Genomic DNA, 14770 nt, shown 5'->3' on the forward strand with positions numbered 1-14770 from the left:
CTGAAATTACTTTCTGCTACATCCACATCTACTTTTATTTCATCTCTCTCCATCTGAAATAGAGAAGATGAAGGCAAGACCATGCTTTCTGAATTCTCTGAGTCTCAGCAAAATGTAATTACCACATTTTTTTCCCTCTTTCTAATCACAGGAGACTTCTCTGAACAACCTAGTTACTGATTCTACTGCTCCCTCACTTCCTCCTTCCAACTGCTCTTTGAAGCTTGGCCTTGGTGCGGAAGTTATTTTGCTTCAAATTGCTTGAGCGGCCTCATTAATGAGGTTGATGACAGCCAGATCCTGCCATGCTTCTTAAGAGACTTGTCATTTCGCCTACCCCAAACATTTTAGAACACATGTGAATGGAATGACAAAGGGATGTGGTCATTATTTGTCTATTTGCACCTGACACTGGAAAACACGTCCTCAATTTAAAGTACCCTAATCATGTGAGGTGTCACCTATTCATCCCTGGTCCCTGCTCTCTCTCTCCTCTCTCCACATCTGGGTTTCTTCAGCTACCATCAAATGATAAGTCATCATTGGGACCCATTATTATCATTTATTCACTCAAAAATGTTTCTGAATGCATGACTTGTGCCAGGCACATGCCTAGGTGCTAGGAAGAGTAGGTAAAAAGTCAGAGTTCCTGTCTTCCAGAGGCTTCTAATCCAGTTGCTTACACAAGTAATAAACTCATAAAAGAATTTGAAAATATATATATATATTTTTTTACTTCAAACTAGGTTCCTACTTCGATAAGGTGGTCAGGGAAGGCTTCTCAGAGGAGGTGACATTTACAATGAATGATAAGGAGGAGCCAGCCATGCAAGATGAAAAAGGGCAGATCACTTAAGGCAGCAAGCACAGCAGGGAGGTGGGAAAATAAAAATTTGGTGTACTCATGGTCTGCAAGGAGGTCAATGGGGTAGGAGCCCACCAGCTCGAGGGAGGATAGTGCTCAGTATCAATGAGAGCCAGACCTTACAGGGCCCTGTAAGTCAAGGTAAAGAGTCTGGATTGTAAGCTCAGTGTGATGGGAAAGTACTGAAGGATTCCAAGCAGGGGAAGGATGTGATTTGATGAATACTTGAAAGATAATTCTCTCTGCTGAGTGGGAACTGGACGGGGATGGGAGATAAGCAAAAGTGGAAGCAGGCAGGCCACTGAGGTTCCTCTGCAACCAGGAGATGACAGAGGCCTGGACTAGGCGGTGGGGGGGGAGGTGGAGAGAAAGGAGTGGGGTCTGGCCCGACAAGATTGCTGATAGATGAGATCTGAGTGGTGGGAGAACAGAGGTGTCTGTGATGACTTCTGGGTTTTCGGCATCAAGGAATCCTGGTACCAGTATGGTGGCGATCTTTTCTGCCCAGGGGATTTAATGGGCTTTCTGACTTGACTTAATAATATACTTTTGGCAACCCGTCCTCTCTGCATTTCTGACTATATTCTTGTTACTCCACCCACATCCCAGTGGACAGAACTATGAGGCTGCATAAATACCTGCCTGAAGCCTAGAGCACACAGTGCCTTTTGGCTCTGACAGTAGGGGGAAGTGGTTAAGAGCACAGCCTCCAGAGCCAGACAGCCTGGTGTGAATCCTGGCTATTTCTCTTGTCTAATGGTGCAATCTCACCTGGCTTCTCTGGGCTTAGCCTTTTCTCTTGTAAAATGGGATGAGAAAATCATACCTACCCCACAGGGTGGCTAGGAGGATTGGATGAGCTACTGCAGGTAAAGTCCTCAGAGCAGCACCCGGAATACAGGCTGAGTTATCTCATGTTAATGTAAGTCAGAGGAGCAGGTGCTTTTGATCTGCCTTCACTCTACACCCACCTTTATGGCAGGATTTAGTGCTTCGAGGCATCCCCAAAATAGATCTAATAATCCTGTAGTGGGTTAACAAGAAAAAATGATTTTATTAAATATTTCATAGGGACGTGGAGGATGGAGATTTCCTCTAGAAATTTCATTTCAAAACCCCCATTGAAAATTTGGCCTCTTCTCTCCCTCCCTGGGCACTTGCTGCATAGCTACATTCCCCCACCCCACTTCCTTCTTGCAGTCCTGGCCTCTGGACCTGGATTCTTCCTCTCACCTCACCTTTAGTTTTTTCACAGAAACCACAATTGGTTTTGCTAATACTGGGCGTGTGGATTAAAAGAGCATATAGCAGAAAAGAAAAAAGCCTAAACCTTTCTGGGCTAAGGTTTTATCTCAAGAGTTCGTAAAAGAATAGAAAATAAACCCAAAGAAAATAGAAGGAGAGAAATAATAAAGATAAGACTGGAAATTAGGGAAATAGGGAACAAAGAGAGGATTAGCAAGATCAACGGTGAAACATTCTAGAAAATACCTGACCAGTACTCCTCAAAACTGTCACAGTCATGGAAAACAAGAAAAAACTGAGAAATTGTTATAAACCAAGGAAACTAAGGACACATGGTGACTGAAAGCAATGTGGTATCCTGACTGACATATTTAAAAAGGCAAGCAAAGGTCCAGTACAGTGAAGTAAGTAGCTTCAGGTAGAATTGATGCCAAGAATTTTGTTGATTGTTGAGGTCTTGACAAAATCGATACCCTTACCCAATTTGGTTTCTTTCCTTTCAAGACTGAAGTGTTACAAGAGCTAGTGCAGAGTCTGAGAAGACCTTTGGATAAAAGGCCTTCAACTATAGCTTTGCACCCTTCCTTTGCTTCTGACTTCAAGGGATATTGGAGATGTTTGGGTAATAGTTTGGTAGGATCTATCTACTCACTGGGTTCTGCCCCAATTATGTTTTCAGTATCAGTGGACTTTGAAGGTCATAGAATGTCAGGTACCATGTTAAAACCATGATCTGGGTCTGTATCGAATATAATGGGCAAGGCAAAGGTATATCCAGGGCACACACAACTTGATTATGGATAGAAAAGTTCTCTGGAACCTTAAGAAATAGTTCCTCTGTTGAGCATTTAATATTACAATTCCATTTGCAAAGTAAGTCTCTTGTTATTAAATTTGCAGGGGTCATGTCACAGAGCAGGAAGAAATGTTTTTTGTTTTGTTTTGTTTTGTTCTGTTAATACTTGCCCAAGGATATTTCTTCCATTGAGTGTTTAGAGAGTGGAAGGGAGGGGTAGAGACAGAGAAAGAGAACATCGATATGAGAGAGACACATAGATTGGTTGCCTCCCGCACGCACCTGGACTGGGACCAGGGATTCAGCCTGCCACCGAGGTACATGCCCTCGGGAGCATTGGGAAGTGAACCTGATGCTCTAACCACTGAACAAACTGGCCAGGGCAGGAAGAAATGTTTTTCATTCAAGGGCCCAAGTGTTATAGTTAAGGGCTGGGAGTTAGGAAAAATATGTGGGTGATTTGAAAGAAGAAGTTGAGCAAAGATGTAGAAGGGTTTCACGTAGTAAGAGTAGCACGCTTACCTACCAGGATTCATGAGGCTGACCATCTATATTTGTTGAACTTGAATGTTTAAGGGTAGAAATCAGGATATTGGGAGCTTTTTCCTTCTCCAGAGCACCCACATTGATCGGAATTGATTTTCTTTGTCTTGGTTTTTGTAAAATGGGACATTCTTTTTTCCAGTGTTCCTTCTGTTTACACTATCTACACTGTCCTTGTCACAAATGGTGGCTTGGGAAGTGGGCCACCTAGCTGTTTCCAGATCATAGTTTATTTTGGATTCTATCTCACTTTTATCCTAAACCCCTCTCAAAATGTTCTGACAGGTGTTTTAGTTCAGACAAAGGGGTCATTCCAATTTCTATTTTTGAATTAGGCTTCTAGTTTCAGGTTTAACTCCACTGACAGAATGAGACGAAAGAGCTGTTTACTCCTGCACCTTCATTAACTGCTGTATGTTGCCGGGAGGTACTTTCTAGCCTATCATGAAAATTTCCTAGCATGCTTGAACTATGGCCCAATCAATTTTTATTGGTTAGTATCTGGGGAGACTACTTTTAGGAAACTTTGCCCTATTTTTCAGTTTTTTTTTTAAAAAAAATCCTAGGTTTATTGTGGAAAGAGAGATCCTATAGGTCCCTTTTTGGGCCACTTCAATCAGCCATCCAAGATTTAGCATTTGAGGTTCTGACCAACATGTGCTCAAGTTGATATAGGTTAGGTAACTCGGAATCATATGCACCCAAAAGAATTTTTAATTCTTCTAGGAATAGTTGCTGGTTTTGTTGGAGAGTAGGGAGGATCCTGAATTACAGCCCTTAATTCATCTTGGGTCCAAAGTTTAAATTCTACAGTTGCCTGCATATCTGGCTCGTTGGAGGGATGGATTTTTATAGGCAGCTAGTATTTGTGGTCATAGCAGAGTTGTTGAGGAAAGGTAGGGGTTCTGGTCAAGAGGAAGAGAATGGAGTAGTTGATGAAGGTGAGGAAAGAGAGATCAGAAAGATAAAGGGCAAGAGGGATATTGGAAATAGGGAGGCACCAGAATTAGGATTGTAATGAGAACACATATAAGCAGCATCAGTTTTTCCTGAAGGAGGAGAGGATTTAAGTTTAGAGGGCCCCAGGAGAACTGGCAATGGGGCGATGCTTATGCTCTTAGTGTCTCGGGCCCCCCACCTGATGGCTGACCCCTCTGAACACAGACCTGACAATCTGTGCCCCATGGCAGGTGGCAAATTAGAGTAAACTCTCTCTTAAATTTAAGGCAAACTCTCAGGACAAAAAAGAAAACAACAAAAAAATCAAGACGGAAGGAATCTCACCTAGTTTTATTGGTTACCGCCCAACAAAATTTGTCCAAATGGATGCCAGTCTGGAGAGAACTGCAAACTCATTGGTCTGTAAGGCCGCTCCAACAACAGGCTTATAGCGCCTGTGCCTGTGTTCTACCCTGTGATTCTGCTTATTACAAACAACACTTTTAGGAAGCACAGTACAAAACAGAAGTACAAAAGGGAGCCAACAAGGATGAAAAGGAATAGCCTGATTCCACCAAAGATGCCTAACAAATGGGAACCAATAACAAAACCTGGGTACCAATTTTAGAATAAACAGCTGAGGAACTCAATGCAAAGACAGCAGAGTTCATATCCAGCACTGACATACCACGAGGACACAGACTTGACAAGTGATAAACAAGTGATAAACAGACTTGACAAGCAAGGTACAAGGGGCTCTCTGTGGGTACCTCATCTGGTCCAAGGCTGGGGTCTACGGTGATGGAGAGTGCAGACTATGTCTCAGTGGAGTCTTCAGGAAAACTGTGGAAATAAACAAAGACCACCCAAATAATTAGATTTTCAGAGCTTGCTAGAGCAAGGGAGTTCATCACCATCACTTGCATTTGGAAGACTCAAAGGCAGTCAGGGGAGTGGAAAAGCTTTATGGTAAAATAATGAGGTAAAGTTTGGGGGTGCTCTGGTTGGAGAGGAAGATAGGTTGGCTAAAGAAACGAGCATCTTATGTCATTGGTGTGGGGAGCATACTTGGCTTTCTCTGGTTTGTTCTGAGTTGGAAGCAGGTGAAAAATAGGGAAACTGGCAGTTATTGAAAGTGTTCTAACTGTTCTGGGCAGGTTAGTGCAGGGGTTTGGTTTGGCTTCCTGGGCTACTTGAGGCTGATGCTGTGTGTTGGGGTTCTCATCTGGCCCTTGTCCATTTGTAATTTTTTTTTTTTTTTTTTTAATCATCACGTGAGGATATTTTTTTCATTGCTTTTTCAGAGGGAGTGGAAGGGAGAGAGACAGAGAGGAACATTGATGTGAGAGAGACACATCAATTGTTGCCTCCTGCACGTGCCCTGACATGGGTGGGGATTGCTCCTGCAACCAAGGTAACGTGCCCTTGGCTGTAATAGAATCTGGGATCCTTCAGTCTGCGGGCTGACGCTCTAACCATTGACCCAAACCAGCTAGGGCTGACCCTTGTCCATTTGTATAATCAGTCTGTCAAGGTGAAGATGTCATTGAGCAGTTAGATTTTATTAAACATCATAACTATCTCCTCCATGTCCCTATTTTACAGACGAGAAAAGCAAAGCTCAGGGACTGCGAGTAATGTATCTAAGGCCATACAACTAGCGACACAAGCAAAATTCAGAACTACAAATGTTGGACCATAAAATTATTCTGATGTTGCCTTAGCTGTTAGAAATAGTAGGTACTTAAAATTTTTCATTGGATGACTGAATGGATGACAATAATTTTGGAAAACTTCTTTTGAAATTGTCTCCACAGCCTGCGTTTTTTAAATCCTTCAATGATGGCATGTGTTGCTGCATTCCGTTTTTGGAAACAAACATTTTTCCAAATAAAGACTAATGTGAAAGAATGTGGATAATGTGAGAGAATCTGCTGGCTCAACACCTAGTGTGTGCATTCAGTAATAAGATGGATCTTGGGCTTTCTGCATATCCTGCATGTGATCAACAAGGCAGCTGTGAAGGCTTTTCCAAAGGAAAAGTTGTAAAAATAGTTGCATTTTAGGAATAAGAGCCCAACTTTTCTAAAGTTTGAAGGCCAATGCTTATTAAAAAAAAAAAAAAAAAAAGTGAAATCCTCATTATTTTTAGTTTATCTTTCTGTGTAGTTTTACACAGTTCTCAAATTGTCTACATCATTCAACAAATATTTGTTGAACATCTATTATGTGTTCAGTGTGTGCTTTGAACATAGATTTGAAACATAGCTCTGTAAACCAGGAGCTCAGAGTCTAATTAAGGAAGACAGAAAGTTAACTGAAATGCAATTCCACAAGTACCATGGTTGATAAATGGCAGGATGCCCTGGGAGCATACAGCAGAAATGGTGGTGAGTTGGTACATGTTAAACCACTGACTCCTGGTGGGGCGGAGGTAGGGAGGTAAGGGCCTGATTTTTAGTGGTTGCTTATTTCCACGGTGTAAATACTCCCACCACGACCAATTTCAAGCTACCAACAGGATGCCACCAAAAAGGAACTTGGATAGAGATGTAAGCAGCACACCATTATATCCTATTTCCATTATTCATGTATACAACAGATGGAAATAATGGCAAAAGCGCAGAAAATAGTAAAATAATTAGGAAGTGATGAGTTTGAGTATTTAATTTTGCTTTCAATAAAGTTAACTTAATTGCAAACTTATCTAATTTATTTTTAAAGAGCAGCTATATTTAAAAACCAGCTCACAAAATTACTGAACATTTAACAATCGCCTCTTGCGAGTGTGAACCAGTGCAAATGGGCTGCAGCACACCCCTGCACAAGAGCAATGCCAGGAATTACTGTAGATTCACCCAAAACGAAGATTGGAAGGAAACCGAAGGCAGGGATTCCGCCTTTTCATTTCTGTATCTCTGGCACCTAGCACTACGAGGCTGTTGAATGGTCACCGTAAATCATTAATGCAAATTTTAAAAAATTAGCCGCTACTATATCCTGGGCACTATTCTAGGAGCTTGGGTGGGAGCGATGGCGGTAAAAACCAAGGCCCTGCCTTTAGGAAGTTTACGTGTGTGTATAATGACAAATGTCTGTCCTACAAGGTGGTGGGTGATAGGGTTAAAATTCTGCAGTGCAAAGAAGTGGAGAATTGCCATTTTGTCAGGGGTTGTGAGACGGCCGGAGGTGGGATGAGCAGCTCCGGCGCCAGAAGCGCGGTCTAAGGCAGGCTGAAGCACAGGCCGCGCGCCAGTCTCACCGGGCGACGGGGCTGCAGCACCCAGTAACTCGGCGCATTTTTCCTTCAGACCCCACGCAGCGGCTCTTCACTTACTGCCTCAGCCCTTTCGCACGCCTGCCAAGTCCCTCCTTCAGCGACACTAGGGCTTAACCAGCCCGACCAGCGGCCGCGAGGCGGGGCTCACCTCCAGTCCCGCCTGAAGCCCGCCGACACCACCGCGCATGCTCAGATTCTCCAGCGCCCGGCGCGCCGTCCGCGGCGGTTCGCGCATGTGCGAGAGCGAGATGCAGACTTTGGACCCGAGGGCTCGCCGTACCGTCCGGGCGGCGAGCGGCGTCCTGGAGGTGCCGTGTGTCCGTCGCGCGTCTCCCGGGCTCCCGCCGCAGTTACTACCACTGGCATGAACCAGGAGAGTTTCTCGGCCGGCGAGAGGCTGGTGTCGCCGGCGTACGTGCGGCAGGGCTGTGAGGCCCGCCGCACGCACGAGCACCTCATACGGCTGCTTCTGGAGAAGGTACCGCGCGGTCGGGCGCAGCCCCCGCCGCCGCGCCCCCTGGCTCCGCCCCGCGTCGCCGTCCCGCGTGGGCCGAGACCCGTCCCCGGAGCCCGTGGCCGCCTGGCGTGCACGGTGTCGGCTTGCTGCGCGCAGCCCCTTCTCAGCCTCGCCAGAGCCCGCAGAGTCCAGAGACTGTTGCTAGGGGGAGTGTGGGCTCGAGGTTTTGAGCCCCAACTTGTGTAACCTCGGGGTGCGGAAGGGAGTGGAGGCCCCAGTTGGTTTCCTTTTTTGTTTGCGGAAAGGGCCAAGGTCGCTCCTCCCATCTTTCACTTTTCCCGAGAACTCAGGGAACACACGTTTGTGAACCACGAGGCACTGACTCGAACCACGTGCTGCCTCCGAGTGTCGCAGTCACCGCATTCTGAGTGCGCTCAAGTGTGAGCACCTCTAGTGTTAACAATCTGGTTGGAAGCGTCTTCGTTGAAGATAAGGTTTTACTGGTTTTTCAGTTACTGCAACTTTACTCCCGAGTATATCTCGTGTTCATTTACCCCTTCTCGCAACGTGTAGGTAGGTCATTGTAATACATGTAACATAAACGTTTTTCCCAATTGAGGTTTCTTCATAGTGCTGAGTTTTAGACAGCAAGGAGCCTGCCCAAATAACACATTAAAAAGTTTTAAACTTCATCGAAGTGTGTTCTAAAAAAAGACAAAACCATCTTAAATAGAATTATCTAATTATGTGTTTTTTGTTTGTCTTAAGGGCAAATGTCCAGAGGATGGTTGGGATGAAAGTACACTTGAACTCTTTCTCCATGAGCTCGCAATCATGGACAGCAACAATTTCCTGGGCAATTGTGGCGTGGGAGAAAGGGAAGGGCGAGTGGCCTCAGCGTTAGTTGCTCGGCGTCATTACAGGTATTTTTCTCAAATAGCATGTGAAAGCATTTATTCCCCCTCCCCCCCCCCCTTTTTTTTGGTTAAAAACAATGGTGACAATAGTCATCAGATTATAAAATGTCTGTCTGGAACATACTTCTTCCATACTCAAATGGGCATGTAAACTAGATGCAACAATTTAATCTGAGTAGGTGCTTTTCAAGACGGGGTAAAAGTTCTTGCCAGGTTCTGGGTGATTTAACAATACTGGCTAACAGAACAGTTAACCTAATAAACCTATTATTTGTAAGAGTTTAAAATATGTTAAGGTTATTTATAGTTTTCTGTGTTCCTTTTCTATAGTTGCAAGTTTTTTTAGAGAATGCTGTATAGCTAGAACTTTAAATCATTGTTCATCTGCATCTAAACTCACTCCCATTTTATAAACACCTTGCTTTGTTGCAAGAGATACAGGAAAAGTGTATATTAAATTTAATTTTAGATTATTAAGTCACTCTTTTGTATTTTTTCAAAACTTTTCATCAATTCTGATAACCATTTCATTGATAGTGGTTCCAAATATAATCACTTCTCTATTCTCCAACCTTCCTGTGAAATACAGGTAAACTTTTAAAAACTCCTGTCTTCCATGTCTTTAAATCATGATGAAATATTTCATTCCATTGTAAAATTTTATTTCCATCAAAACCACCAAACTTCTAGTTCAATCAAAAGGTACAAACTTCAAGTTATAAAATAAGTAAGTCATGGGATGTAATGTACAGCATGGTGCCTATAATTAATAATACTGTATTGTATATTTGGAAATTGCCAAGAGTAGATCTTAAAAGTTCTTATCACAAGAAAGAAAAATTTATTACTATGTGTGGTGATAGATATAAAACTATACTTGTGATCATTTTACAATATATACAAATATTGAATCATTATTTTGTATACCTGAAACTAATATGTTGTTATATGCCAGTTTACATGTGTCAGTTAAAAAATCTATTGCAGTTAAAACCAGTGATAATGTATAACTTGTGTGAAAAATTTATGTTAAAAATGGGCTGATAACAGTTGATGTTATCTGGAAAAAATGCTTTGTATGTGAGATTTCAGTGGTAATGAAGTGCAACAATATTCATCAGATTATTCTGTGATAATTTAGTGTTCTGTGATAATTCCAGTGTGCAGAATTTCCAATCTTTTTAACTATAAATTACAAATAGATTTTTGATTTTGAAGCATATTCAGAGATATTTTAAAATAGTGCATAACATCTAATATAAAATGAGTGGATTTGCATATGAATTTTCAAAGAATAGATTAAGCAATATTTGAAATATCAATGCATCCCCATTGGAACTCAGCCCCCTGCTCTGGTTAGGGGAAGAGGAAAGAAAGGAGAGAATTTAATGTTGCATATATTTTGCTTTTCTACTGTTGCACAACAAACTACTCTAAAACTTACTGACTTAAAACAATCATTTATCATCTCATAGTTCTGTGATAAACTGTCCTCAGAAAGGTGATGATTGCTTTGGGTTTCTCATGTAGTTGTAGTCAGACCTTGGCTGAGAGTTTAGTCATCTGAAAGTTCAACTGGGCAGTTTATCCAAGTTGACGCACTTAGATTGCTGGGAGCTCAGATGGCTTCTCTACATGGCTTTGGCTTCTCCCAGCATGGCATCTGGATTATAAGAGGGAGTCCGTCAAGAACAACCCTTCTAGAGGCTTGGTAGAAAGCTTTAAGACTTCTTATGCTCTAACTCAGAAGTTCTAGACCGTCACTTCTGCTACATTCATTCTGGCCAAGCAAGTCACTAAGACCAGGCCAGATTCAAGTGGAGGGAATTAAACTCCATCTCTTGGTGTGGCAGTACCATATGGGCATAGGAGAAAAGGAATTAATGGTGGCCATCTTTGGAGACTAGATATCACAGCATAATTGATGAATTTGTTTCAATTTAATAGGATAGTTTCATATTACTTATAGTTTGTGAAATATATCTATAATAGTCAAGTATTGCTTCTGGCATTTTTTTGTTACTGTATTTGTATAGTTATACAGTGGATTACTTAGAACACTGAATATTTTTGTCCAGTTGTTGGCCCATTTTTTGCTTAGGTTCATTCATGGAATTGGACGATCGGGTGATATTTCTGCTGTGCAACCAAAAGCTGCAGGTTCTAGCCTTTTGAACAAAATTACCAATTCTTTGGTCCTGGACATCATAAAGATGGCTGGTATGTACTGTTTTTTGTGTGTTTTTTTTGTTTTTTAATACAAGCATGCTCTTTTTAAAAAAAATGTATCTTTATTGATTTCAGAGAGAGGGAGAGAGAGAGATAGAAACATCAATGATGAGAGAGTCATTGATGGGCTGCCTCCTGCACGCCCCCAACTGGGGATCAAGCCTGCAACCCGAGCATGTGCCCTGACCGGGAATTGAACCCCGATCGCCTGGATGCTAGGTTGACGCTCAACCGCTGAGCCACGCCCGGGCCCATACTGTTAATCATAATACTTTTGGCTGATGAGCCACACACACCTGTGCCTAGTTTCAAAAAGGATATAAACGGCGTTTGAAAAGACCTAGGTATATAAGAAAAACCCTTTAGAGTAAGATAGGAAATAAGGGTCATAATGGATGAATTTGGCTGTGAGCTTCCTGAGAATGAGTACAGAATAAGCAGCACTAAATGTATAGCTCATTATTTGCTAGAAGTGTATCATTTCTTCAAGAAGAATGCTGGTTTTTCAGTGGAATAACTAATTTCTGTTTTACTTCTTATTCCTAGGTGTCCATACAGTGGCCAATTGCTTTGTAGTGCCTATGGCAACTGGTATGAGTTTAACTCTGTGTTTCTTGACATTACGACACAAAAGACCAAAGGCAAAGTATATTATATGGCCACGAATAGACCAGAAGTCCTGTTTTAAATCCATGATCACTGCAGGTAAAAGAAGAGAAGTGGTGCATATAATGTCTTCAATATCACAGACATTTCAAACTTTTTATGTAAATATAGATAAATGAAAAAAACCTAAACCTGTTCCTATTTCTTCTTTTTATTGTGATAAAATATACATAAAATTTACCATTTTAACCATTTTTAAATGTACATTTCCATGACATTAAGTACATTCACATTGTTGTGCATCCATCATCACCATTGTCTCCAGAACTTTTTCACCCTCTTAAACTGAAATTCTGCCCTTTGGACAGTAGCTGCCCCCTCCCTGCTACTCCTGTTCCCTAGCAATCATCCTACTTTCTTTCTCTACGCAGTTGACTACTCTAGAGCATTCGTCCTTTGTGACTGGTTTATTTTACTATGTCTTTGGGTTTTAATCCATGGTATAGTATGTGTCAGAATTTCTTTCCTTTTTTAAGACTGAGTAATTCCATTTCCTCTGTGTGTGTATGTGTGTGTATCCTACATTTTGTTAATTAACTTGTTGATGGACACATGGGTTGCTTCTCTTTTGAGTACTGTGAATAACATTGCTGTGAACATGGGTGTACAAATACCTGCTTGAGTCCATGCTTTGAATTCTTTTGGGTATATATGCAAAAGTGGAATTCCTGGATCATATGTCCCTGGTCTTTAAAATAGGATTATGATTAGCTATTTCACTAGATTGTTTTGAGAATGAAATGGGATGACATAGAAAATGCCCAACAATAATCCCTGGAGTATGAAGGGAGTTTAGACGTGTTTGTTGTATGTACACGAGTGGAGTACACATAAATTGTTACCATGAATCAAAGTGCAAGGATAACAGGTGTCATTAAGTATAGCTGAGACAAAACTTTACATTGGTATTTTAGTATTTGGTTTGCTTAATTCAAGTCGAATTTGAGAATTTAAGGTTATTTTTGAATGGCTTCAGTCTGTTGTATGAAATTGGGCTGTAATTAAACTGCATAAATAATCCTAAGGAAATTCATGTAAAAGGATTTATAATAAGGACATAGAGCAGAAACTGATAGACTTTTAAAAACATACTGATTTATTTTACGTGGTATAAATTTGTCATGTCTGTTAATTTGCATTCTATTAACCAAAGAATTGATAGATAAATTTTTGGAATTTGGAAAAGATTGCCTTTCTGAAAAACTGGAAACATTTTTCTAGCAGGTGTCATGATTTGGACTATGATCTATAGTTTATTCTTTTTCGAGATAGCTTCTAAGGAAGCAAGGCCATTGTATTCTTAAAGAACACGCCTGTATTTTAATTGTTTGAAAGTCAAAGTAGGGTTGAGTCTAGAGAATTTGAGAAATAGTAGAAAGTTAGCCATCCTCAGGAAGCTACTTATTTAAGTTGTATATGTTTGTTTTAATAGCTGTGAAGGTATAGATTTTAAAGTCCTGTAATACATCTCTGAACCACATATTTGAAATTATGATTATATAGTGGCAAAGGTTTTATATTTCTGTAGATAGAATTCAGACAACTTGATGTGGATTCTAAAACACTAAAGAAAACTACTTGCTCTTAACTTTGCTATAACTTGCTGTGTGACCTTGGGGAAGCCACTTAATCTTCCTGAACTTTGACTGCCTTATCTTTGAAATGAGTGAGTTGAGCTAAATGGTTTCTAAATCCCTTAGGCTTTTAAATCCATGAAACTAGCTTGTTGCTAGGTTTGGTATTTGGGAAGACTGAAGATGTGACTACATAATAACTTTATGTGCAAAATTTCCCAGGCATTTTCTATCCAACTTCTGAGACTTAAACTGTTAGGTTTTATTTTTACCCTAAGTATTTACTAGTATTACAGAGTACTTAGTTATATAAGAGCTTTGTACATTATTTAGTGTATACCTTATGCAACTTTTTATGTTTATGGATACCTAAATGTTTACCTAGGTTACATAGTTATTATTTTGGTGGACCTTGGATCACATGCTAGTTAAGTGTACTAATTCAATTGAAAATTGAAAAACAATTTTATATTTAGGTTATAGAAGGCCCTTGTAAGCTGTGAGATGAGCAGTGATCCCTAGGCTACTAAAATTCATTACCCTTTTCTTTAGAGGTAAAACATTAAGTTGATGATTGTGATTTGTTTCAATACTTGAGTTATTATTTGCTCATGTCTGAAATAAAGTGAACTTAAAAATAAAACTTTAGCATTGCCAGAGAATGTGTAGCTTTACTTTTCTGTGGACTGATATTGAACTGGACTAAGTGACCCTTTTTGTCATTAATGACTGTTACTACTTTCATAGGTATCTGTTTAACATTTGTTCATCTTACTTCCCAGAATTAGTCTTTCTTGTCATATCAAAGTGCTAAATAGATTTGTGGTGCTAATTGTGGTCTAGTGGTCCTCCACATTATTTTGACCTGCCTTTGATTCATTCCAGAATTGAGCCAGGTCTTTATTGCTAGAGGAGGGTTCATCAACCAAAATAAGTATTTAGAGTTCTTGTGTGGAATAATGCTGCTTCCTAGAGTTCCAGGACCTTCTCTTATTTTATTTTACGCTAACATTTTCATTTCTGCTTGGCTTGGTTAGGTTTTGAGCCTGTGGTGATAGAGAACATTTTAGAAGGTGACGAGCTGCGCACGGACCTGAAAGTAGTGGAAGAGAAAATCCAGGAACTTGGGCCCGATAACGTGCTGTGTGTTCATTCTACTACATCCTGTTTTGCTCCAAGGGTACCTGATAGGTAAGTGATTTGTGAATGTTGTCGTTTAGGTGTTCACCAGTCTTTTAAATAAAGTGCACATATACTAA

At 40.8% G+C, this 14770-nt stretch overlaps 1 protein-coding gene across 2 annotated transcripts in view; it reads left to right on the forward strand.

The window, feature by feature from the left end:
- Positions 1 to 7896: 7896 nt before the first annotated feature.
- SEPSECS (Sep (O-phosphoserine) tRNA:Sec (selenocysteine) tRNA synthase) overlaps positions 7897 to 14770 on the forward strand; it is a 33194-nt gene continuing 26320 nt past the window's right edge. Inside the window, exons 1-5 of one of the 2 annotated variants that reach the window (XM_016218237.2) lie at positions 7897 to 8146; positions 8894 to 9048; positions 11144 to 11262; positions 11818 to 11976; positions 14549 to 14702. In XM_016218237.2, coding sequence (XP_016073723.2) covers positions 8033 to 8146; positions 8894 to 9048; positions 11144 to 11262; positions 11818 to 11976; positions 14549 to 14702 — 701 coding nt within the window. In that variant the 5' untranslated portion in view covers positions 7897 to 8032. Of the gene's footprint in view, positions 8147 to 8252; positions 8620 to 8893; positions 9049 to 11143; positions 11263 to 11817; positions 11977 to 14548; positions 14703 to 14770 lie in introns of those variants that run through there. The other variant, XM_016218236.2, reaches the window with a different exon arrangement.

Source organism: Miniopterus natalensis, chromosome 1, assembly GCF_054644295.1.
Source record: "Miniopterus natalensis isolate mMinNat1 chromosome 1, mMinNat1.hap1, whole genome shotgun sequence".
NCBI lineage: Eukaryota > Metazoa > Chordata > Mammalia > Chiroptera > Miniopteridae > Miniopterus > Miniopterus natalensis.